A 20,726-nucleotide genomic window follows, 5' to 3' on the forward strand; every position below is an offset into this window, starting at 1 on the left:
CCCCAGAGCTATCACCTCCCGTGGGCTGGCAGGAGTCAGCAGAAACTTCTGGGCTCGCACCGCAGAGAGCAGGCTCAGCCCCACGGTCAGCAGGAGCAGCCGCATGGTCTCCAGGTCTCCTCTGCGCTCCTGCTGCCAGCCACCGTTTATCCCGGGCTGGGCTGCCCAGGAGGCAGGACCCGCCCGCCTCACCTGCTCTGAGGCTCCAGAGCCACAGGGCCGATGGCGCTGTTTTGTTTGGACGGAGGTGAAAGGACAGTACGGAGCTAATTTGTGTAATTAGCCAGCGTGACTGACGTCACTTGAGCCATTCTGAGGAAGCCATCCAGAGGGAGACTGTTGTCAGAGGGGAAGTGACCGCTGGGAATTGGAGCCCGGAGGACAGCAGCAAGGCCCCTGTGCCTCCCTCCCTGGGCGCCTGCCCACCCCGGTCCCCATGCACTCTGCGGGGTCTCTGGCCCAGGCCAGGCCCAGTTCCCACCAACAGCAGGTTCTGTACCTCCCCATCTGTCCCCAACCCTGAGCTCCAGCTCGGCATCCAGCCCCTCCCCACACGCCTCCCCTGGCTGGGCGATGACACCCCGCAGCCTCGACCCCTGGGAGCCGAGCTGCTCTTTCCCCACAACGCCCTGTCTTCCACCTGCACCCCAGCGCCCTGGAGACCTTGCTGGCTCTCTCCCCCTGCTCCTGCCCCATCAGCTGCCAGCTCGGCCTCTGGAAGCCCCCAAGCCCACCTCCTCCCAGACGGAGGTTCCCTGCGCCAGGCTCAGGGGACAGGCCACTGCCACGTCCTGCCTGCTCTCTGCTCCGCACCTCTCCTTTGCCCTGTTCTCATTTGCCCAGCACCAAAGAGCTCCCGCAAGGTCTTGCTCCCGTGCCTGCGTATGGGCGTGCTTGTGTGTCTGCGTGTAAGTGTATGCGTGGGTGTGCACATGCACGTCTGAGTGCACCTGTCTGTGCCTCTGCATGCATGTGCATGTATGTGCATCTGTGTGTGATGTCACATAGGTACTGTGTGTCTGTCTGTATGTCCATGTGGGCACTTCTGTCTTTTCCTAGATTATCCTTTGGGACCCTGGTGTGGGTTTTCTCGTGTCCTGTTCTTTCCTTTTTTTTTTTATCCTTCTCTTCTTGTGATTGTCCTATCCCTAAGTTTGTGCCTTAGCAACAGCTCTCGGGTTTCACAGTAAAAAAAGGTATATATGGACACGTCCATCTGATGATACCCTGATGCCTGTGATCCCCAAGGAGCAGGTGAGGAGAGTGGGGAGGCCCAGAGAGGTAGACTTGTCCAGGGTGACACACCTGACGAGGGGGAGGGACAAGGATGAACCCACCTGGGGATGGTGAGGTGGGTGTTGTTGGTGTTACTCTACCCAGTTGTGTACACAATACCAGAGAGAACCTGGACTCTGGCAGCCAGGCACCTGCACCTCAGAGCCAGCCCAGCTGGTCCACATGTCCCTGGACCCCAGAGAGAGCAGCTGTCTCCCGACTCTGAAGGCTCAAGCCTCATACATCTGAAAAAAGGCAAAGGAGCCCTCATGATAAAACCGGGGCAGAGGCCAGCTCCTGCACCCTCCAGAGGGAGCAGCAGAGCCCCGGGGGCTTCTGTCCCCTGCCAGCCCCAGCCCAGCCAGACCCCCCTGCGCCTCCACAGCAGGCTTCCCGTTAGCCCCCGCCGCAGCCCGCCCGGCACCTCTCAGTTCCTGACTCCGCCCAGCACCAGCCTCAGCGCTGTCCCACCCACCTCCTGGGAAAGCGTTCTTTTTATTTCTTCTTTTCTCTTTTTAAAAATTTTCCTAATGTTCAGTACATCATTTTAAGCACTGTAGTGCTTAAAAGTTAAGTTACAATGTAACTTTTTACTTGTCTCAGTTGCTCAACTCAGGAGCTCAGAGTCCACTCTTCCTGCTGGGCAGCCACCAGCACTGTCCAGCTACAGGCTGGAGCCCCAAGCAGAGCACAGGGGACCTGGGGGCGGACACTTGCAGGCCGTCCTGGAGGCAGTGAGAGAGGAGGCCTGCTTGGGGTCCGGGGGAGACAGTGAAGAGATGGGAGGGTCCAGAGGACAGGGACACTGCTGTGGGCTGGGGAAACGCCCTGAAGGTGAGGGGCACGGGCTCTGTGTTCAGACAGACGCGCGACCTCGGAGAGGGGCTGCTGTTTGAGCACGGCCCCTTGCCTGTGCGACCAGCAGCCCCTCCCAAAGGAGGACAGATGACACCAGAGGGCGCCGGGCTCCCCGCCGCGTGAGAGCCCAGCTGCTCCTGGAGGCCCACGGAGGGGCCAGCACAGAGGCGGCTTCTTCCCAGCAGGAGGCATGCTCAGGTCCTGGTGACAGGTGAAGTACTGGAGCTGCCCTCAGCGTGCAAGAACCTTGAAGGGCCTCTCCTTGGGCCCCAAGAACGGGACTATGGCAGAAGAAGCAGACAATGGTGCCCACAGTGCAGGATGGCTGGCTGGTCCCTGGCCCAGCCCTGGCCGGGGGCTGCCCTGAACACCAGCTGGGAGGGGCTGGTTTAGCTGGAAACGGAGACCTGCAGATGACCCAGGTGGGGCCGAGTCCCCTCACTGAGCTACTGCGTGCCAGCCTGCTGCCCCGGCCCCTGCGCGACTTCTCTGGGAGGAACCTGCCGGCCCTCCCATCTCACAGAGCAGCAAACAGCCCTGGGAAGAGAGGTCGTGGCTGGGGCCCAGCTCTGGCTGCTGCAGAGGTGGGGGTCCCTCTGCCATGAGCCAGGGCCCCGAGAGCCCCTGCGAGGCCTCATGCAGACACACAGGCCAGAGTTCCAGGGCAGAGAGCAGGTGCGCAGAGGGATTTGTTTCTTCAAGGTCGTTGAGACGGTGACGGTTCTCTTAAAGGACTGCCGGCCTTCGTGCAAGGTCGGGTGGGCCAGGAGCCATGAAGCGAGACCCTTATACCTGTGAGCGTCCCGGACACAGTCCACTGAAGACATGCACACGGGACGCTCCCAGGACAGTGCCATTGACCCCCCCACACCAAATGGACCCTGGGCCCTCTCAGCCCAGAGCCTCAGTTGCCATCTTCCTGGTGAGGGAGAGTGGGGTGGGTCACAGTGTGGCTCAGAGTGGCCGCCTGGGGAGGGAGGGAATCCCTGCCACTCATCACCCTGACGCTTAGCTGGAAGAGAAGACCCTGGTCAGAACAACTGATAGGCAGGTGTCCATACTCAGGACCTGATGTCACAGGCACAAGGACAAGGGGTCTGACGGCAGGAGTCCCCATGCTGCAGAACCAGCCAAGAATGCCCCAGAGGAATATGGGGTCAGAGCAAGCCAGGCCTGACCAGTAGAAGGGACAGAGCAGGCAGAGGCCAGAGCCAAGGACAATAGTGGGCAGCAAGAAGGGTGAGGTCACCGGGAAAGCTGAGGGTCACTTTCTCTGCCAGGGGTCTTTGTCCACCATGTGGGTCATCACACTGAGTGCTCTGCCCATCCCATGAGGGAGGAGGAATGGACATCCCATTGCACTGATGGGGGAACTGAGGTTTTGAGAATGTGCAGAGGCAGGATTCGAACCCACAGTCCGTGAGACACCGTGGGGCCTACATAGCCAGGAGGCTGCACCCCACGGCCACAGGAGGGACTCTGTGGCTCTGTACTTCCATGATGCCAAGAGAGAGGCTTTTGGGCCGGCCAGCAGGTAGGCTATTTCCCGTCCTGGGAGGACTGGGGGCCCAGGGCCTAGGCACTGGGGGTGGCTCTGCCTTCCACACAAAGTTCAGTAAAGGTTTCCAGCCTGGGAAGTCTTGGCCCCCAGGACTCCTGGGATCCAGGGATGCCTCTGTAAGGGGTGGCATTCAGAAGGACCCCAGGTCAGTTTTCCCATCTGTTAAGTGAGAAATAGGTGGGTCAGCCCAACAGGCTGTTGAGTGAATGACCTGTGGGATGACCTGTGGGACCCTTGCCCTGTATGGTACCCACATGCAGCCACCTGCCAGCAGGTCCCTCCTCAGGTGGCCCCTGCTGCTGCTTGGTCCCGGGTGCTTGGCATAACCTGAGGAGGAGCGAGGGAGGTCCAGGACAACAGCACGAGGCAGGTGAAGGGGTCAGCGCAGGAAGCACAGGTGATGCTCGTGCGCCCCTGCAGGACCTGCACCCAGACACCTGCTGCCCCGAGAGCAGCTCCTGTGGTGTGGCTCCCGCTGCCAGTGGCTCCCCTAGCTGGTCACCTGGTCACAACGCTCTCTGGCCCCCACTGTGTGCCCAGCACTGTGGCTTCCTCGGCCAGCCTGCCTCACCCTGAGCTGCCACATGGAGCTCGCACCCATGTGTGGCACAAGAGGGCTGGCCCTCCGGTTCGTGGGGACGATGGGCACCAGGAACCAACCGCTTTCTTAGAATAGGCTTGTATCTGAAAGAAACTCAGGAAGAAAAGGACCCGCTGGGGGCCAAGGGTTCAAGGACTGTCCCTTGGGTGCCTGGGGCCCAGGGTCGGCTGACCTGTGGTCTCTGGAGAACTTGGGTAAGTCAGTCCTTGCAGAAGTGGGCACCCTCAGGGGAAGGAGGCAGGGACCAGCACCGTGGGCTGGTCACCCACAGCAGTGATCGTGGCCATCAGAGCAGCCACGCTTAGTTGGTGCAGGGTCACTCTGTGCCCTGTGACTCTCCTGAGCTCTGTCCACCCCACCCCCGCCCTGTCCTCCTATCTCATCTCCCTAATAATGAAACTCCACCTGGTCCTTCAGGTGACTTTCTCAGCCCCTCTGGGTGGCCTGTGCATGGCCTCAGGTCAGAGGCCCTCCCAGGAGTGTGTCGCCCTCCAGGGCCCCTGCCCCAGCCTGCCTGGCTCTGCCTGCTGGTGGTGGAAGGGGTCACCTTGACCAGGACTCCTCTGAGCCTGGAGCATCTCAGTCCCCAGCCTGCAGAGAACCCACACCAAGATGTGGGTATAATCCCAGGCATACACAAATTCCAAGAAACAGCAAAGAATAAATCCAGCTAGAGCTGGGTATTTGTGACACAATTTTTATGATCAAATTGATAGCTTTTCAGCAAAATTCCTCTTGGGCCTCATTAACGTTCCCGAGGGCTCTGGAACCCTTTGATGCTAAATCATTCTCCCAGGGAGCCTCTACCCTCCGTCTTTGTCCCTTGTCTCTCTTTGATTGCTGGGTCTCCGCTGTCGGTGGCTCTGCTTGTCATTCAGACAGGCAGCTCTCCACCCTTCCTCAGCTTCACCCTCTCCTGTTTCCTCCCACGGTTTACCTCTCGCCTGAGAACAATCTGCACTTTGACCTTGCATGACCTTGTGTGGTCAGATGCAAAGGACTTCTTAAGGACTGCATCCGATCGGCCCATGGCCCCATTTTGCATGTGCGGACACCCAAGCCCAGAAAATCCAGAAAACCTGCTCCAGTCATCCAGCCAGCAGAGAACTCGGTGACAAGTCATGTGTGGCTGATGATCCCAGGAAGCCTGAGTCAGGCTGTGGGAAGGGGAGGCAGGAGGGGGAACCATGATGAGGGGCCCAGGTGAGCAAGTCCTGGGAGGACCCCCAGCCTCAGCCTCTCTGGGGACTTCACCAGCTGGATGAGCTCTGCCCCCACAGGCAGAGAGTGGTCCCAGGGTTTTAACACCCTCACACTGGTGGCTGAGGCTGGCCTGCAGGAGAAGCAGCTCCCAGGGGTCAGGAGAGCTCAGGGAGAGAGGAAGGCAACAGGCTCCCCCAGCTTCCAGTGGGCTCGGGTGGGCCAAGGAGACATGTGCCCGTCATCAGCAGCATGGTCGCCCAGGCGCCCCTGATGGAGGTCAGGCCCCTTTGCTGGACTTTGCTTGCCACCCTGTCTTCTGAAAGCAACAGCTCCCATGTGCGCAGCCCCTTCAGCTTACAGCCTGCTCTCCATGCAGGAGACCCCATCCTGCCTGGGAGGAGGTGGCCACGACTGGGCCCCCTATGTGAATGAGGAACCCAAAGGGAAGGGAGAGACATCCCAGAGTCGCTCAGCCAGAGTGGTGCAGCTGACTTCCCGCCCGGCTCTGCCTCCACCTCCACCTCTGCCTCCACCTCTGTGGAGAACAGGGCCTGGGGAACTTTCCAGGAGCTCAGTCAGGAGCTGCCTACCCTGCCAGGAGGACGCTAGGCCTGAGAGGCAACCCTAGAGCCTGGCCAAGCACAGAGCAGCTGACCGGGTGAGGTCATTGCCTGGCACAGCCAGCCTGGGGACAGGGTGCAGCCGTCCACCAGATGTCACCAGTGTGCACTGGGGGTGAGTCATCTGCACAGGGACTCTGAGGTGCTCTACAGCTCCCCCAGGCTCTGAGTGGGAAGTGGGGGCACAAAGATGGCTCCTGGACAGCAAGTAGTAACAAGCCCTGGGGTTTAGGCCAGGTCCTTCTGGCCCTGAGGTGTAAGGCTCCCTCTCCTAAACTCCCCTCCCCAGGAACGTGGAGTGCTAAGCAGGAGTGTCAGAGGTCAAGAGGCAACTGTACAGGTGTTGGCTGTCTCAGCATCTGTCTCTGATGCCGGCCATACCAGAAACACCTGGCCAGTGTCACCTGTCACCTGGCCTGTCCCTGGCCTTTCTTTCAGCCCCTTCTCTTGCCCCTCTGGGACATCATTCACATGCGACACAGTGTCCTCAAACACACACACACCAGTTCACCCGACGCTGGCCCTGCCTGGAAAGCCTCTAAGATTTATTTTACTTAAAATCCCAGCCTACCCCACTAACACGGTTAGTGACCCTCTAAGGGGCATTGATGACAACCTGGGAGCTTCATCTGACACCATTGTTTTAAATGGCTTCAGCATGCTGGCTCTACCAGGGACGAGAGGTCCCCCTGCTGGACACTGGAGGCGTCCCACGCAGGGCTCTCAGGCAGGTGAGCTCAGACCCCTGAGCTTTGTTCACATCTCCAGTCCTTTCCTCTGGTTTCTAGAGGCAGACAAACTGAATCAAAGGACACAGGGTCCTATTACTGAGTCACCACCCAGGCAGACAGTCCAGACCTGCTGCTGCTTCTGCTGCTGGGGAGTGTCCATCCCCCTCAGCCAGCCCAAGGAACTCTGATTTCAGGGGGGCAGAAAGTTGCTGCAGTTTGGAGGTGAGAGATGACATCTGAATCGCCTCTATTTCCTTGTCCTGAGGAGGAGGGAATCTGGATTCTCATCTTTCAGCCATTTCAGGATGTGGCCCCTCCAGCCTCTGTGAGCCTGGGGAACCCACCTCTCCAGGCAGACCTGGATCACAGACTAGTGCTGAGTTCCTCTCCCTGGTGTTGGGGGATCAGGCCCCAGCAGAGGGGCTCCCACCTCTGCTGGATCTGACAGACCAGTCTGATGCAGGGACCCCAGATTTGCTGGTTCAGGGACACAGTGGGTTCTGCTTGTGCCCAGCCAGACCTTGGCTATTGAAGGATGATGGTCTCAGACTAAGTGATCCCTGGATGCTGCTGGGTTCTGTGTGACGGGCATGTGGGCTGTGAACCTGTGGGAACTCCATGCCCACAACCAGGGCTCCAGGAGTAAGTGCTCGGCCAGCACTGAAGTCCCCTATCACCTCCTTCCATAGCAGGGAAGCTGAGGTTTTCCCAAGGTCACTCATCAAATTAGAGGCAGAACCCTGGGCACATGGGTAGAGACCTGAGGTCTGTTGTTGCTTCCCACCCGTGGGGCAAAAATCAATGTCTAAGTCTCAGTTGAGATTTGCAGAGACACCTGCTTGACACCCAGGAAGACTCTGGCTCTTGCTCCAAACAGAAGTAGCTCCTCAAGGAGAGGGTGGTGAGGCCCATTTGGTGAACTCCTGCCAAGCCTCCTCTGCCAAGTTCCATGGCTGGGGAAGTTCTGCATGCTCTCCCAACTCCCCTGGAGGTAAAGGCCTGGGAATCCTGCTGCCAAGCTCACCCTAGGGTGTCCAGACTCAGTCATGGAGTCCCTTGCTTCTAGGAAGTGCTCTGGCATCCCAGAGATGGGTCACAGTTGGGGACTAATTGTGTGTGTGGTAGGGAGGCCAAGAACTGGCCTTGGAGTCAAGGGCTCCAAGTCTTGCTCTGCCACTAACCAGAAGGCAGACCTTAACCAGTCCCCTGAAATGTTGTTGCCCACTTCTCTCTCTAAACCCATAACTCAGCCCTCTGAGATTGCTACTGAGAAAACAGACCACTCAATCTCAGGATCAAGACCAACTTCATTATGGAACTGAAGGATGGATTCCATTCAATGTCCATTATCAAGTGAAAATCTGAGGACCAGGGAGAGGAATAGCCACATAGGGTTATTGGGGGCCATGACTGGTCACACCAAGTGTGTGAGTCAGCTTTCTGTTACTATAACAAATACCTGAAATAATCAACTTATAAAGAGGAAAGTTTTCTTCTGGCTCACAGTCACACTTTTGAAGATTTTTGTACATGGTTGAGTGGCCCTGTTTCTTTCAGGCATGTGGCAAGAAAGAACTTCATGGTGGAGGAAGTTCATTCACCTCATGACTGGATTCAAAAGAGAGACCAAGGAGAGAAGAAGGGGTGGGGTCCCACAGTCCCCTTCAAGGGCATACACCAAACAACCAGAAGACCTCCCCCCAGGTCCCACCTCTTAAAGTGTCCACCCCACTTGCTCTACACTGGGGGACAAGCCTTTAACACATGGACCTTTGAGGACACTCATAAAGATCATGGATCCCGTGTGCCCTCCTCCACAGGCCCCGCCTGGGCTGGCTCTGAGCTGCTGGACTTGGCCTTGTGCATGACCTGCCCATCCAAGCAGCTGCTCCCAGCGGAGCTCAGGACCCGCCTCTCACCTGCATTCCCTGCAGTCAGTCCAGAGGGACAGGGGCTGTGCCTGCTCTGGGCTGCATTCCCAGGCTGCAGAGCAGCGCCTGCACACAGGGGCCCCCACATCTGCTGCATAGATAGGCGAAGGCATCGTGTACCCTCCCAAGAGCCCTGTGAGGAGGGTGCTGTTGTCTTACAGATGAGAAGCCTGAGACAGGAAGAGGTCTTGGGTCACTCATTCAGGCACGCATGCACACATTAGGCACCTGTGTGTAGGGCCTGGGCTGCAATGGTGAGCCCCTCATGCTTCCCCTGCCCTGGAGCTCACCGCCCACCAGGTGGGACAACATGGCACCACAGCCACGGTGGGGGTCTTGATCTGGACCCCGGCTTCAGTGCCCACCTCCTCCTCCAAAGCCACTTAAGTAATATTCAATAAGAGTTTTTATAAAGGTAGAGAGAGAGAGAGCCAGAACTGGCGGACATACTGGGCCATCTCCAGCGGCTCCTGGACTCAGTGCTGGGTTGGTCTCCTTCTTCTTGGTCCTACCAGTTCTCTTGGATACTTCAGGCTACCTCCCAAGCCCACAGTCCCTGCTTGTTGTGCCCGGGCATGATGTCAGAGGGCCCTTCTCAGAGCGCCTGGGTGGCCTGCAACAGTCCTTCCCAGGAGGGCCCTTGGTACTGGCCAGGCCACAGGAGAGAAGCATGGCCATCCCCTTCAGCAGAGGAGGAAGAGGCTCCAGGAGATGCTGGGAGCTACTGGTGGTTCTCCAACCAGGAAAGAAGCCAGGCTCGGAGGCCCTGATCAAAGGAAGGTCAATCCCACACCACACAGTGAACTCCCCCTTTCCATGACTACCTGGAGACTCTGCTAAACAGTGAAAGTTTTCCACAAAAAGCGTGTCTCATTGCTCTGTCCACACCCTGCCTGCCACTGGATAGGGGTCCAAGAAGGTCCCCCAGAAGGGAGAAGGGAAATTCAATTCAGTTCTGTTGGTTCTTGACGTACACCACAGAAAAGAAATTCAGGATGCTTCAAAAGAGGCACACAGATTTATTTAGGAGAGCAAAGAGATTTATTCAGGAAAGCAAGCAACAGAGCAGGAGAGGTGCTCAAAGAGAGAAAGTGGGGTGCTCCAGAGCAAGATGCCCTGCTTGGGTCAGGAGCATTTGAGGGGGTTCTGGGGTTGAACCCAGGGGCACTTTACCACTGAGCCACATCGCTGCCCCGCCCCTTTTTGAGACAGGGTTTCACTAGGTTGCTGAGCTGGCCTCAAGCTTGCATTGCTGCCTCGCACTCCGGAGTAGCAGGGGCTGCAGGCTCGCACCAACGCTGCCCACCGTTCTTTTACAGGAAACTCCATAAACAGTGAGCCCGAGAAGCGCGGGTTTACAGCTGCCAGTGAGCTCAATTCTCTTAATCCTGGAGCACCGGGCGCGTCACGTGATCGGCGTCTTCTGGGAATCTGTAAGCTGATATCTAGCTAATAGATAACTTTCGGAATATGCCCATAAGTACTTTCCCGCCGCGGGTTTATTTACCCTGAAGAAAACATGCTGTGCACGTCAGCAGCGTGTATGCAATCATCATCTGGACGCTCAACACCAGGAGCCGTGGGCTTCGAACTTACGTCCGGAGGACACCAGGCTCGGGAGTAGGGGTGAGGGTGCTCCAGGAGCTCCCTTAAAGCTCCCTTTCTCTCTCCCTTCCCCGATGGCCTTCTTTTTACCCGCGCTTATTTCTTCCTTTCTACCTCATGCCCTGTCCGTCCCGGCCTCTCACCTGTGAGCTTGCGGCCTGCACCCCTCGTCCCAGGAGGAGTCCCGTACTCCGAGATGATGCCACAGCCCAGGTCCAGGGGGCTCAGAGCCCCGCAGCTGGGCACTGGGTGCCGAGCCGAGTGCAGCCGGTGGGCGGTGCGCGGGGTGGAGTCAGGGCTGCGGCCGGAGGGCGGGGCGCGCGCTTCCAGCCCCTGCGGACTTACAGCCCCAGCCCGGAAACTGCGGCGTACCCAGCTTGCGCGCGGCTAGGGGCCCGGAGCCGAATCCTTGGTTTCTGGACGGAGGTACGTCCTTGCGTCATCGTAAAACTGGTCCGGCCTCAAGGAGGAGTCCGCGTCCCGCGGGGACGGTCGCGCTCCCTCCCGCCCTACCCTATCCTGACCCAGCCCAGCGCCGCGCGCGGCGGAGGAGAGCCCTTCGGAGGACACACCGGGAAGCCCTTCGGAGGACGCACCTCGGCCCAGCTCCTGGGTCTGCACTCCAGGCCGGGGCGAGTGGAGCAGCCCTGAGACCTGGGCCGGGCAGTGGAGGCCAGGGCTTGGAGGATGTGGGCACCGAAGTCTAGGTAGGGAAACGGAGGCCCCAGAGCGAAAGAGGAGGAGCGAGGTTACCAGAGGCCTTGAGTGAACAGAGGCCTAAATCCCAGAACCCCGACCCCGGGATCTGTGACCGCGGCCTGTGGCGGCAGAGCTGCGGAGCGCTTTACAGCCATCCCTGCGGGTCATACCCTCGGGTGGAGCGTGCTGTTTCCCGAACCCCTTTTGCCGAGGAGAACCCTGAGGCTTTCCAAGGTCCCCCAACGAGTGAGAGCGGAAGCGCCTTCCAGTCGTTCCCAGGAAAACCAAGTCCCCCCGCCCCTCCCGGAGGATACCCTGTTGCCACCTCATTCCCTAGGGGAATCCCGGCCGCTGCTGTCTGCGCACCCTGGGAGACTAGGTGTGCCCCTGCTATGGGGCGCTGGGCTTGGTGCCAGTTGCCCTGGCTCGGGATTACCCAGGGGAATCCTCTAAGCCCCGCCTCAGCGTCCCAGCCCCCGGGAGGGCCAGCCTCTGTCCTAGGATGGAGGGAGGGAGCCAGACTCCTGAGCTGCCCCAACGACAGCTCCAGCTGAGCACTGAGCCCCTGCCACCCAACCACCTGCACCTCCGAAGCTAGGCTGAGGGTTCGCTGAAGCAGGAGTATCTAGAACCCACCTCGCTGGGATGAGAAGAGAGAGGTGCAGAAGTGGGCCTCCCGTTGGAATAAACAGAATTCCTTTGCAGGTGTTTCTGGGACCTCAGCGTCTGACAGCCCTGGAAGGAAAGGGCCTGTTTGGTCAAGGAGCCAAGGGTCTCTGCAGGCGCCCAGGCTCAGGTGCAGCAGCCCGTCATGCCCCGCCAGAGACTGGCCCTGGCCCTGGGGCTCTGCCTGCTGACCGGCTCAAGCCTCTGGGCCCTGTGGTAAGTTGCCCCATGGAACCCACTCTCCCTGCCTCTGCATGCCAACCCCCCAAAACTTGAGGTCTTCCAGGTTCCACCAACCTCTCTGGCCCACCTCTCCCCCAGGCCCAGCCCCAGCCAGACCTAATTAAATTTAGTTTCTGAGTTGTGCCTTGTACTGGCCTCCTGGGCTTTGACCTGAAGTCTGCTCTGCCTAGACCACCCTTCTACTTGTGTTGGTGAGGAACTCCTGTTCATGCTCCCAAGTTCATCCCCAGTACCCTTCTGAGAAGCTCCTGGGGCTGTGCCTCACCCTGCTGCTTGTGTGGGCCACTGGTCAAGCCCATGCACACCCAGGAACGAATGGCTACGGGCCTTTGATAGCCACAGGGAACTCTGGGAGGCTTTGTCCTGAGACTCTAGAATGACAGGGGACCCCCCCCCCCCCCCGCCAAATGCACCATTGGAGTTCTTCACTTCCAATAGTGTGTACCGTATGGGTGTCAGCCTGAGAGGCAGAGCAGAGTCAACAGGTGTTTTTCCTTCCCAGGGTGTATGTCAAGACCTGGCTGCCAGTCTCCTATGTCCCCTATTATCTTCCCTGCCCAGAGATCTTGTAAGTATGGGGCTGGGAGAACTGGGCCCCTGTGGGCTGCTCACATTTGGAGAAACTCAAGGGTTTTTAGGGGCACGTTGCCTGTGGGTTCCTGGGTTCTGCTGAGCCACTGTGGTGTTCAGATATTGTACCAGCTGCAATAGATGTGGCATGAAATTACTACTTGAGTTGGCGTGTCTTTGTGCCCCTGCGTGGTTTGGCCTTGGCAGGCTGCAGAACTCGGAGTCTTACTGGTGGCATCTATAAAATGGGATGGGCGAGGTGCCCCTCCTGGGCCACCGGGAACATGGAGTGTGAGGACATAGCCTGGTATTGCCCTACGCAGAGTAGGTGGCCATAGACACTGCTCGTAGGACTCAATCGTGTGCTCCATGTAGATTTAAGGAATAAATTAACTCTAACACCTTCCCCATTTGGTGAATCTGGCTGTTTGACAGCTAAGAGCGAACAAAGGGGTTGGGACAATGTCAAAGAGGCAAGTCTCATAGCTGGATTACTGACTAGTTAGCAGCAAGGCCCGTTTCACTGTTAGAAACACAGACCTCGGTCCACTTCTGTTGCTAATACCGCAGCTCCACAGACTGGCAAGTTATAAAGAAGAGGTTTATTTTGGCTCACGGTTCTAGTCCAAGGGCAAGGGGCTGTGTCTGGTGATGGCCTTCCCACTGACAGTTCCCAGACAGCAGGGGTGACTGGTGGCAGGAGACAGGGAGTGCCTGTGTGTGTACCTCCTAGTGTGCACCCTTGTAAGGCCACCAGGATGCACTCCCAGGGCCCCACCTGATGAGCCTACCCCCGCCACTGGCCTCCCTAAGGCCCACCGCTGAATGCCACAGTGGACTCAGCGTCCAGGCTCTTCCTGCCTCACAATAGGGATCACACTTCAACACTCAAACAGCATCCAACCCTAGCAGCTAGGAAGCTGGGAAACAGAAAAAAGAGAGGAAAGGCCGGCCTCCGGGGTCCTGCCCAGCACGCCCTGCCTCTCCACGCTGCTCGCAGTCTGTCTGAGCAGGTTCTAGGCCACACCTGGCTCTGAAGGCAAAGGCCTGCTATTGAACGCAGCGGTGGTTGTTTCTGCACTTGATACCCTCACCATCATTTTATCCCCCACCCCCAACGTCTTCCCCTTACTTGAATTTCCTCTTCTGTGAAACGTGCGCTCGCCGACTTCTCTGGTCCATTGGTGGGCTCCGACCTCACCCTTAGCCAGGCGGGGCGGCTACACCTTTTTTCTTCACATGTGGCTTTTGGTTCTGTTGAATTGTTTTTGTAATAGATTGAAGTAGAAAATGTGTCTGTTTTAGTTCTTTTTCCATTTGGATTTCTCCTTTTACTTTTCATTTATTACCTTCAGAGGTTTAGAAATATGTTTTGTTTTATTTTGTTTTTTCTTTGTCGGTGTGGGGATGGTGGAATCCAGGGCCTCACTCATGCCAGGCAAGTGCCCTGCCACTGAGCTGCACCCCAGCCCCAGCTTTGTGCCCCTGTGTCTGAGGCCACAATGTGGCTGGCGCCTGTATGTACTTGTGGAAAGAAGAGACCGGAAATGTGCTTATTTGTAAGGAACTAAGCAGAGGTCCAAATTGATGAACTGAGTTTGAAAATTCATCAGTTCAAGAGTAGAGATTCAGCTGGGTATAGTGGCACATGCCTATAACACCAGCTACTCAGGAAACGGAGGCAGGAGGATCCCAAGTGTGAGGCCAACCTGGGCACCTTAGTGAGACCCTATCTCAAAATAAAATTTAAAATGGGCTGGGGTTGTAGCTCAATGGTAGAGTGCTCCTGGGCTCAATCCTCACTACAAAAAAAAAAAGAAAAAAAGTAGAGACTAATCACCAAAAAGGGCAGACTGTGGTTCCACTTATAAGAAGTCCCTGCAGTAGTCAGATTCATGAAGCAGAATTAGAGCAATGGTCACCTGTGGAATGGTGGTCCTTCTCAGGGGACAGGGCCATAGGGAGCTACTGTTCAACAAGTACCACATTTCTGTTCTGGGTGATGAAAACATTCTAGACACAGATGGTGGTTGTATCAGTCAGCTTTTCATTGCTGAAACAAAATACCTGAGAAAATCAACTTAAAGGAGGAAAGACTTTATTTTGGCTCACAGTTTCAGAGGTTCCAGTCCATGTCACATGGCTCCACTCTCTCTGGGCTTGTAGTGCAGCAGAACATCATGGCAGAAGGGCATGCAGAGCAAAGGTGCTTACTGGCTGGTGGGGGCCAGTAAGCAGAGAGAGAGCAGGGATGGTGGGGGACAAGAAATGCCTTCCAGAGACCCCCAGTGACTGCTTTCTCCACCGGGCCCACCTCCCACAGTTTCCACCACCTGCCCATAATGCCATGAGCTGTGAACCCACCAACAGACCCATCCATGGATGAGGTCAGAGCCCACAGAATGCACCCCCTCCCGAGAGCCCCACCTCTGGGGACCAAGCCCTCGACACACGAGCCTTTGGGTCACACAGCGACGCAAGTGTACTTAATGCCACAAACTGTGTGTATGCTTAGACACGGCTAGAGGGGTGAATCACACCTTCGCACGTTTTGCCGCACAAACGGCGGCCACAGACCAGAGGTGGGAGAGCTCACGGAGCTGCAGCCATCTGCTTACAGGACGTGTCTCAGGCGCCCGCCCTTAGGACTGCCTTCTGACCGTCCGCCTCAGGCCTCTCCAGAGCTGGCTCTGCCACCATGCTGCTTGCTGGGCAGCCTTGGGCAGGCCTCTACCCTCTCTGAGCCTCACTCCTACCCCCTGTGGTAGGCAGATGATGGACTGGAAGTCCATGGCCTCAGGGGTCTGGCCCTGCAGCCCTGCCACCTCCTTTTACTTCTCCACTCAGTGTGACCTTTGTTGAAGCTAGTGGACACTGACCGCCTGGGCTGCTGCCAAGAAGTGGCCAGGACCCTGGCCTCTCTGAGCACTGGCCAAGGGCTGGGCACGTGCCCTTCCTCTTGTTTGACGCTCACAGTCTTGTGGGTCAAGGATGGCGGCCTGTTTCAGGATGTGGAGAGGTGTGAGTCTCAGAGTTCCAGTAGGCCAGTCAGAGACGGGTAGGCAGCCAGCCGTGGAGACGCAGTGCTGGCACCTGTGATGGCGGGCTGCCACACAGGTCGGCAACCCACAGGGCAGGCTGGGACTCGCCAGCAGGAGCCAACACTGGGTCTACAGACGACATGCCTTTTTCCTTGGTTCTGTCCTTAAGGTCTTTCGCCTGCCGGGATCAGGTCCACCAGGTTGCCCAGGATAAATTCCTTCATATACAACCAACCAAGCTGGGTGCAGTGTACACATCCGAAATCCAACTACTGGGGAGGCTGGGGCAGAAGGATAGCAAGCTGGAGGCCACACTAGGCAACATAGTGAGACGCTGTCTCAAAATAAAAAGGGCTGAGGGTAGCTCAGGGGCAGAGCACCCCTGGGCTTAATCCCTAGTCTTAAAAACTGCCGAGCAACCCCGATGCTGGCCACACCTACAAAATGCCTTCAGTGTGACACATCTGAGAAACGGGGCATCGCGGCCTACCAAGCTACACCGTGACTGGGATTGTGCAGCTCACCAAGCTCCCCTGTCCCTGGGCCTTTGTGGCTTCTCAGCCCTGCCCAGTCCTGGCTGCTGCCCGGCAGCAGCCCACATGAACAGTGTCCACTAGCCTCAACAGAGTCACAGAGTGGAGAAGTGAACGGGGGGTGGCAGGGTTGCAGGGCCAGACCCCTGGGCACATGCAGGGGGCACTCTGCCAAGCGACCTGAGGCCAGACCCAATCCCAACAGGTTTCAGTTCCCTCGGGTCAATCCTGCCCCGTGCTGGGACTGTAGGGAGCCACTCGGTCAGTGTTGGGCAAGTGACACCAGGATCCATCCACCCGGTGCTTGCTCCCCCGGCCCTGGACAGGCCATGCTATGGGACCCCAGCCCAGGCGTGTGTCCTCCCCTTCCCGCCACTAACAGCTCTCTGGCCTCTGCATAGCAACCTGAAGCTGCCGTACAAGGGGGAGGAGCCACGCCAGCCTGCTGCACAGTAAGATTGCCATTTCCCCCTTCCTGGCCCCAGGGGTGGGGCTGCCTCCCCTCACGCTGGCCTTTCTTGGTTGCAGACCCCTGTACCCTCAGCCCAAGCTGCTGGAGCAGAGGTAGGAGGCACAGAGAGACCTGGCATCACTGTGGGTGGGTGGCAGTGGGTGACCAATGTCTGGGGGACCTGGGCCCCAGTCCTGTCACTAGCTGCATGACCTTGGGCAGGTCAGCCCACCGCCCAGAGCTTTGCCTGTGCGGGGATCACTGCAGCACCCGCCCGCAGGAGGCTGGAGGTGCAGAGGAAGTGTACTGTGCACGCGCCCCGGGCTTGCCCGCAGAAGGTGCCTGTCACTGCCAACGGTACAGGTACAGCCCTGCTGTGCACCCGGCCCACAGCGTAATACTGGCTCCCCGGACGGCAAGCTGGTGCCAGCTCCTGGCCCTCCCGCCCTGCTGCGAGGCAGCTGTTGTCCTCCCCACTTCCCACATGGGGAACCTGAGGCCCAGCGACAGGCACCAGGTTGCCCGGGTCTCATGGTGCAAGTGGTGGGTCAGGGCGTGACCCAGGCTTCCACAGGGAGGTCAGCACTGGCCTTCCCACTGCCAGGCCCACGGGGCTGCTGACACTCACACCCTGGCTGGCGCCCGTCGTCTCCGAGGGGACCTTCGACCCGGAGCTGCTGCAGCACATCTACCAGCCGCTGAACCTGACCATCGGAGTCACAGTATTTGCCGTGGGGAAGTGAGTGGGGTGAGCGGGGCGGCAGGGGTCCCGCAAGCCAGGGAAGCTCACAGTCAGTGGAAGCCAGCTCTGCAGAGGCCCCCACAGGTGCCAGGCCATGGGAGGGGCAGTGCAGAGCGTGCCGGGTGGGCTTGCTGGGCAAGGTGGGGTCCTGGCATGGAAGGCGAGGTGGAAGCAGCCCAGGTGAGGAGCAGCAGGACCCCTGGGCAGGAGGCCCTGGCCCTCGCTGTGCCTGTGCCCCCAGCTCCTGGCCCTGCCTTCTTGACCCTACCTGGCCTTTCCTTCAGGAGCTACCACCTGGGACCACTATGGGGCCTCAAGGCCTAAGGCTCTGGCCAGTGAATGGCCACATGGGTCAGGCCGTCCACTTCTGCTCCTTGCACCCAGCATCCATTGCCCACATCCCTCCTTCTGCCACCCACTTGCTTCTCAGCTACTTTCTTCCAGTTGCTCCTCAGTGTTTCCACCTATAAAATGGGCATTTTTGTAGGCATCTAAAAGAACATCAAGAGAAAACATTTCTTGACAGTCAGAGCTCAGTAAAAGTTAGTGTGTTTAGCCGGACACAGTGGCACATGCCTGTGATCCCAGTGACTCAGGAGGCTGAGGCAGGAGGATCAGGAGTTCAAAGCCAGCCTCAGCAACTGAGCAAGGTCCTAAGCAACCTAATGAGACCCTGTTTCAAAATAAAAATAAAAAGGGCTGGGGATGCGGCTCAGTGGGAAGTTGTCGGACAAGAACCCAGGGCCAGGCCTGAGCAGCTGCTCCAGATAGAGCAGGTAGAGCGTAGGGAGTGAACCCCAGCCTGGCAGCCCACGCCCTGTGACCCGCGTGACGCTGGCACGTGGTGGGGACCAGGCGGTGGCGCTGCGGGGCAGCAGTGGATGGCGGGGCTGTCCCCACCAGGTACACGCGCTTTGTCCAGCACTTCCTGCGCTCGGCTGAGGAGTTCTTCATGCGTGGCCTCCGCGTGCACTACTACATCTTCACCCACGACCCTGCGGCCATTCCCAGGGTCCCACTGGGCCACGGCCGGCTCCTCAGCATCATCCCCATCCAAGCTCACTCGCACTGGGAGGAGATTTCCATGCGCCGGATGGAGACCATCAGCCGGCACATAGCCAAGAGGGCGCACCAGGAGGTGGACTACCTCTTCTGCCTCGATGTGGACATGGTGTTCCGGAACCCGTGGGGCCCCGAAACCCTGGGGGACCTCGTGGCTGCCATTCACCCAGGCTACTTCACTGCATCCCGCCAGCAGTTCCCCTATGAGCGTAGGAGAGTTTCCACTGCCTTTGTAGCCGATAGCGAGGGGGACTTCTATTATGGTGGGGCAGTCTTTGGGGGGCGAGTGGCCAGTGTATATGAGTTTACCAGGGGCTGCCACATGGCCATCCTGGCAGACAAAGCCAATGGCATCATGGCAACCTGGCAAGAGGAGAGCCACCTGAACCGCCGCTTTATCTCACACAAGCCGTCTAAGGTGCTGTCTCCAGAGTACATCTGGGATGACAGGAAGCCCCAGCCTCCCAGCCTGAAGCTGATTCGATTTTCTACAGTGAACAAGGACACCAGCTGGTTGAGGAGCTAAAGGCAGAGCTGGGGCTACCATGAATGGGAACCGAAAGCCCTGCAGCCACCTGACCCCACCCACGCCTTAGGTGGGAAGCAGGCCTGTCCGGCCTACCTCCCAGGCTACCAGGAGAATCCAGGGGGGAAGTGGGTGAGGAGAAGTGCTATCCACATCCCAGGGCAGTGCACCCATGGTCTTGCGATGATCTGGCACAGAACTTTTTGGACAGAAAGACAAGAGGTTAGAAAGGTGGGGCCTGGCAGGCCTTGCCTCACCCAAGGGATGCGCCTCAGGCAGGCAGGCCCTGGGGTCTCTGCTCCCTCAAGGTGCCTGAAGTCCTGCCATGTCCCCTGTGTTGCATACTGCCTTCGAAGTTGTATTTAACACCTTTGTGTGAAAAGCACCCTGGACCCATTTCTCTGGCTGCCTGGGTCCTGGGTACTCTGATGTCCCCTCAGCCATATGCAGCCAGCTCCTCATTCTGGACCCAAAGTCAGCCTCAGAAATGGACCTGGTCTGGGTTCCCGCAGACATTGGTGAGCCACACTCTCCTGGACTAGCCGCCTCCTTTGTAATAGTTTTCAATAAAGGTGGCATATTGCTAGATTCTTTACCTGCACACTGTTCTGCCAGACCCTGGGGACACCGCAGACTGGATCTCAAATACCACCACCGGGCACAGTTACTCCACGAAACCGGGACTAAAGCTGGCTGCTGCCACAGAGGGTTCATTCTTCCCTAGGGAGCCAGGCAGAAGTGGGAGCCTGCAGAGGTTTGCTGCCCCCTGTGCGTGGGGCTCAGAGTCCATCAGCAGAACCCCATGGGCTCTGTCCCTGGATACAAAAGGGGGCATGTCCTGTATCCAGGGTCCCCTCAGCCCCAGGAGACCACCGGTGGGCAGTGGTGCAGGCCAGGATCAGAGGACCTGTCGGGACTGTTCCAGCATGGACCCAGAGGGGCCTGAGGCCCACAGTAATCTGTGTGCCTTGCCAGGCAGAGATGGGCTGGGGGTGGGTTAAGGGCTTGGTGATGCCCACCTCCCTGGGAGCAGCAGCATCTTCTCTGTGGAGGGAGGAGACATGGAGTAGGTTTGGGGTACACTGTGGTCCCGCCAGAACAGTCCAATGCTCTGCAACCTAGCCCCGTAGCCCACTCTTCCACATATGACCTGCAGTTTAGCCAGCAGCGGGGACAGATGCAAAAGTGTGGACACGCGGAGCCACCAGTGTGAGAACACAGCACGGGCTGGAGAGGACCAGAGTCGGTCAAGAATGGACCGTGGCCTCTCCATCCCTATAGGGAGCTCTGCCGAGGGCTGCCTGGGGCGGGAGAGCTCTGTGACAGGGGCTGGGTCAAAGGAGGAGGCCGTGGCTCCTGGATGTGAAGACCAGGGAGGACCTCAAGAGGAGGGGACCCTGGGGCCGGGCAACCTCAGCCTCGCAGGGGAGAGGCCACTCCCAGCTCATCCAACCTTGCTCTGGGTCCATGCCAAGCCAGGGTGGTGCCCATCTAGACCTAGCTATGGACCTTCTCAACCAGGGCCTAAGCCCCTGGACACAGTGGCTAACCCTAGTCCTGAGCATGGCCCTCAGACACGACCTGAGTAAGTGACAGAACCTAACTCCTGGAACCAAGCTGCAGACCTGGTTGCTTTCCAGAAAGGGGCAGGAGCCTGGTCCAGCATAGGAAGGCCAGGGACAGTGTCCCAGTCAGGAGTCCTCAGCCCTGCCTTGCAGGATCAGATCTAAGCTTCGTTTAACTACAGGTGCCAGGTTTGCAGGACAGCACAGAGTTCCGTGGGCTCTGAAGCTTTTTAAATCACAGAG

At 58.3% G+C, this 20,726-nt stretch overlaps 1 protein-coding gene across 6 annotated transcripts; it reads left to right on the forward strand.

Moving 5' to 3' along the window:
• The first annotated feature begins 10,379 nt into the window (after positions 1 to 10,379).
• Positions 10,380 to 19,506, forward strand: Gbgt1 (globoside alpha-1,3-N-acetylgalactosaminyltransferase 1 (FORS blood group)). 6 transcript variants are annotated; one of them, XM_047525558.1, is made up of 7 exons: positions 10,382 to 10,811; positions 11,790 to 11,966; positions 12,496 to 12,561; positions 16,539 to 16,589; positions 16,666 to 16,701; positions 17,163 to 17,327; positions 18,234 to 19,506. In XM_047525558.1, exons 2-7 carry the CDS (start codon positions 11,896 to 11,898, stop codon positions 18,916 to 18,918), a joined length of 1,074 nt encoding a protein of 357 aa, XP_047381514.1. In that variant the 5' UTR covers positions 10,382 to 10,811; positions 11,790 to 11,895; the 3' UTR covers positions 18,919 to 19,506. The 6 variants fall into 6 exon arrangements, with proteins under 6 accessions (XP_047381517.1, XP_047381514.1, XP_047381519.1 ...); XM_047525560.1 differs by having other exon boundaries at positions 10,392 to 10,811; positions 17,193 to 17,327; XM_047525559.1 differs by lacking the exon at positions 10,382 to 10,811 and adding an exon at positions 10,977 to 11,092.
• Positions 19,507 to 20,726: the final 1,220 nt, after the last annotated feature.

This window comes from Sciurus carolinensis, chromosome 14, assembly GCF_902686445.1.
Source record: "Sciurus carolinensis chromosome 14, mSciCar1.2, whole genome shotgun sequence".
Lineage (NCBI taxonomy): Eukaryota > Metazoa > Chordata > Mammalia > Rodentia > Sciuridae > Sciurus > Sciurus carolinensis.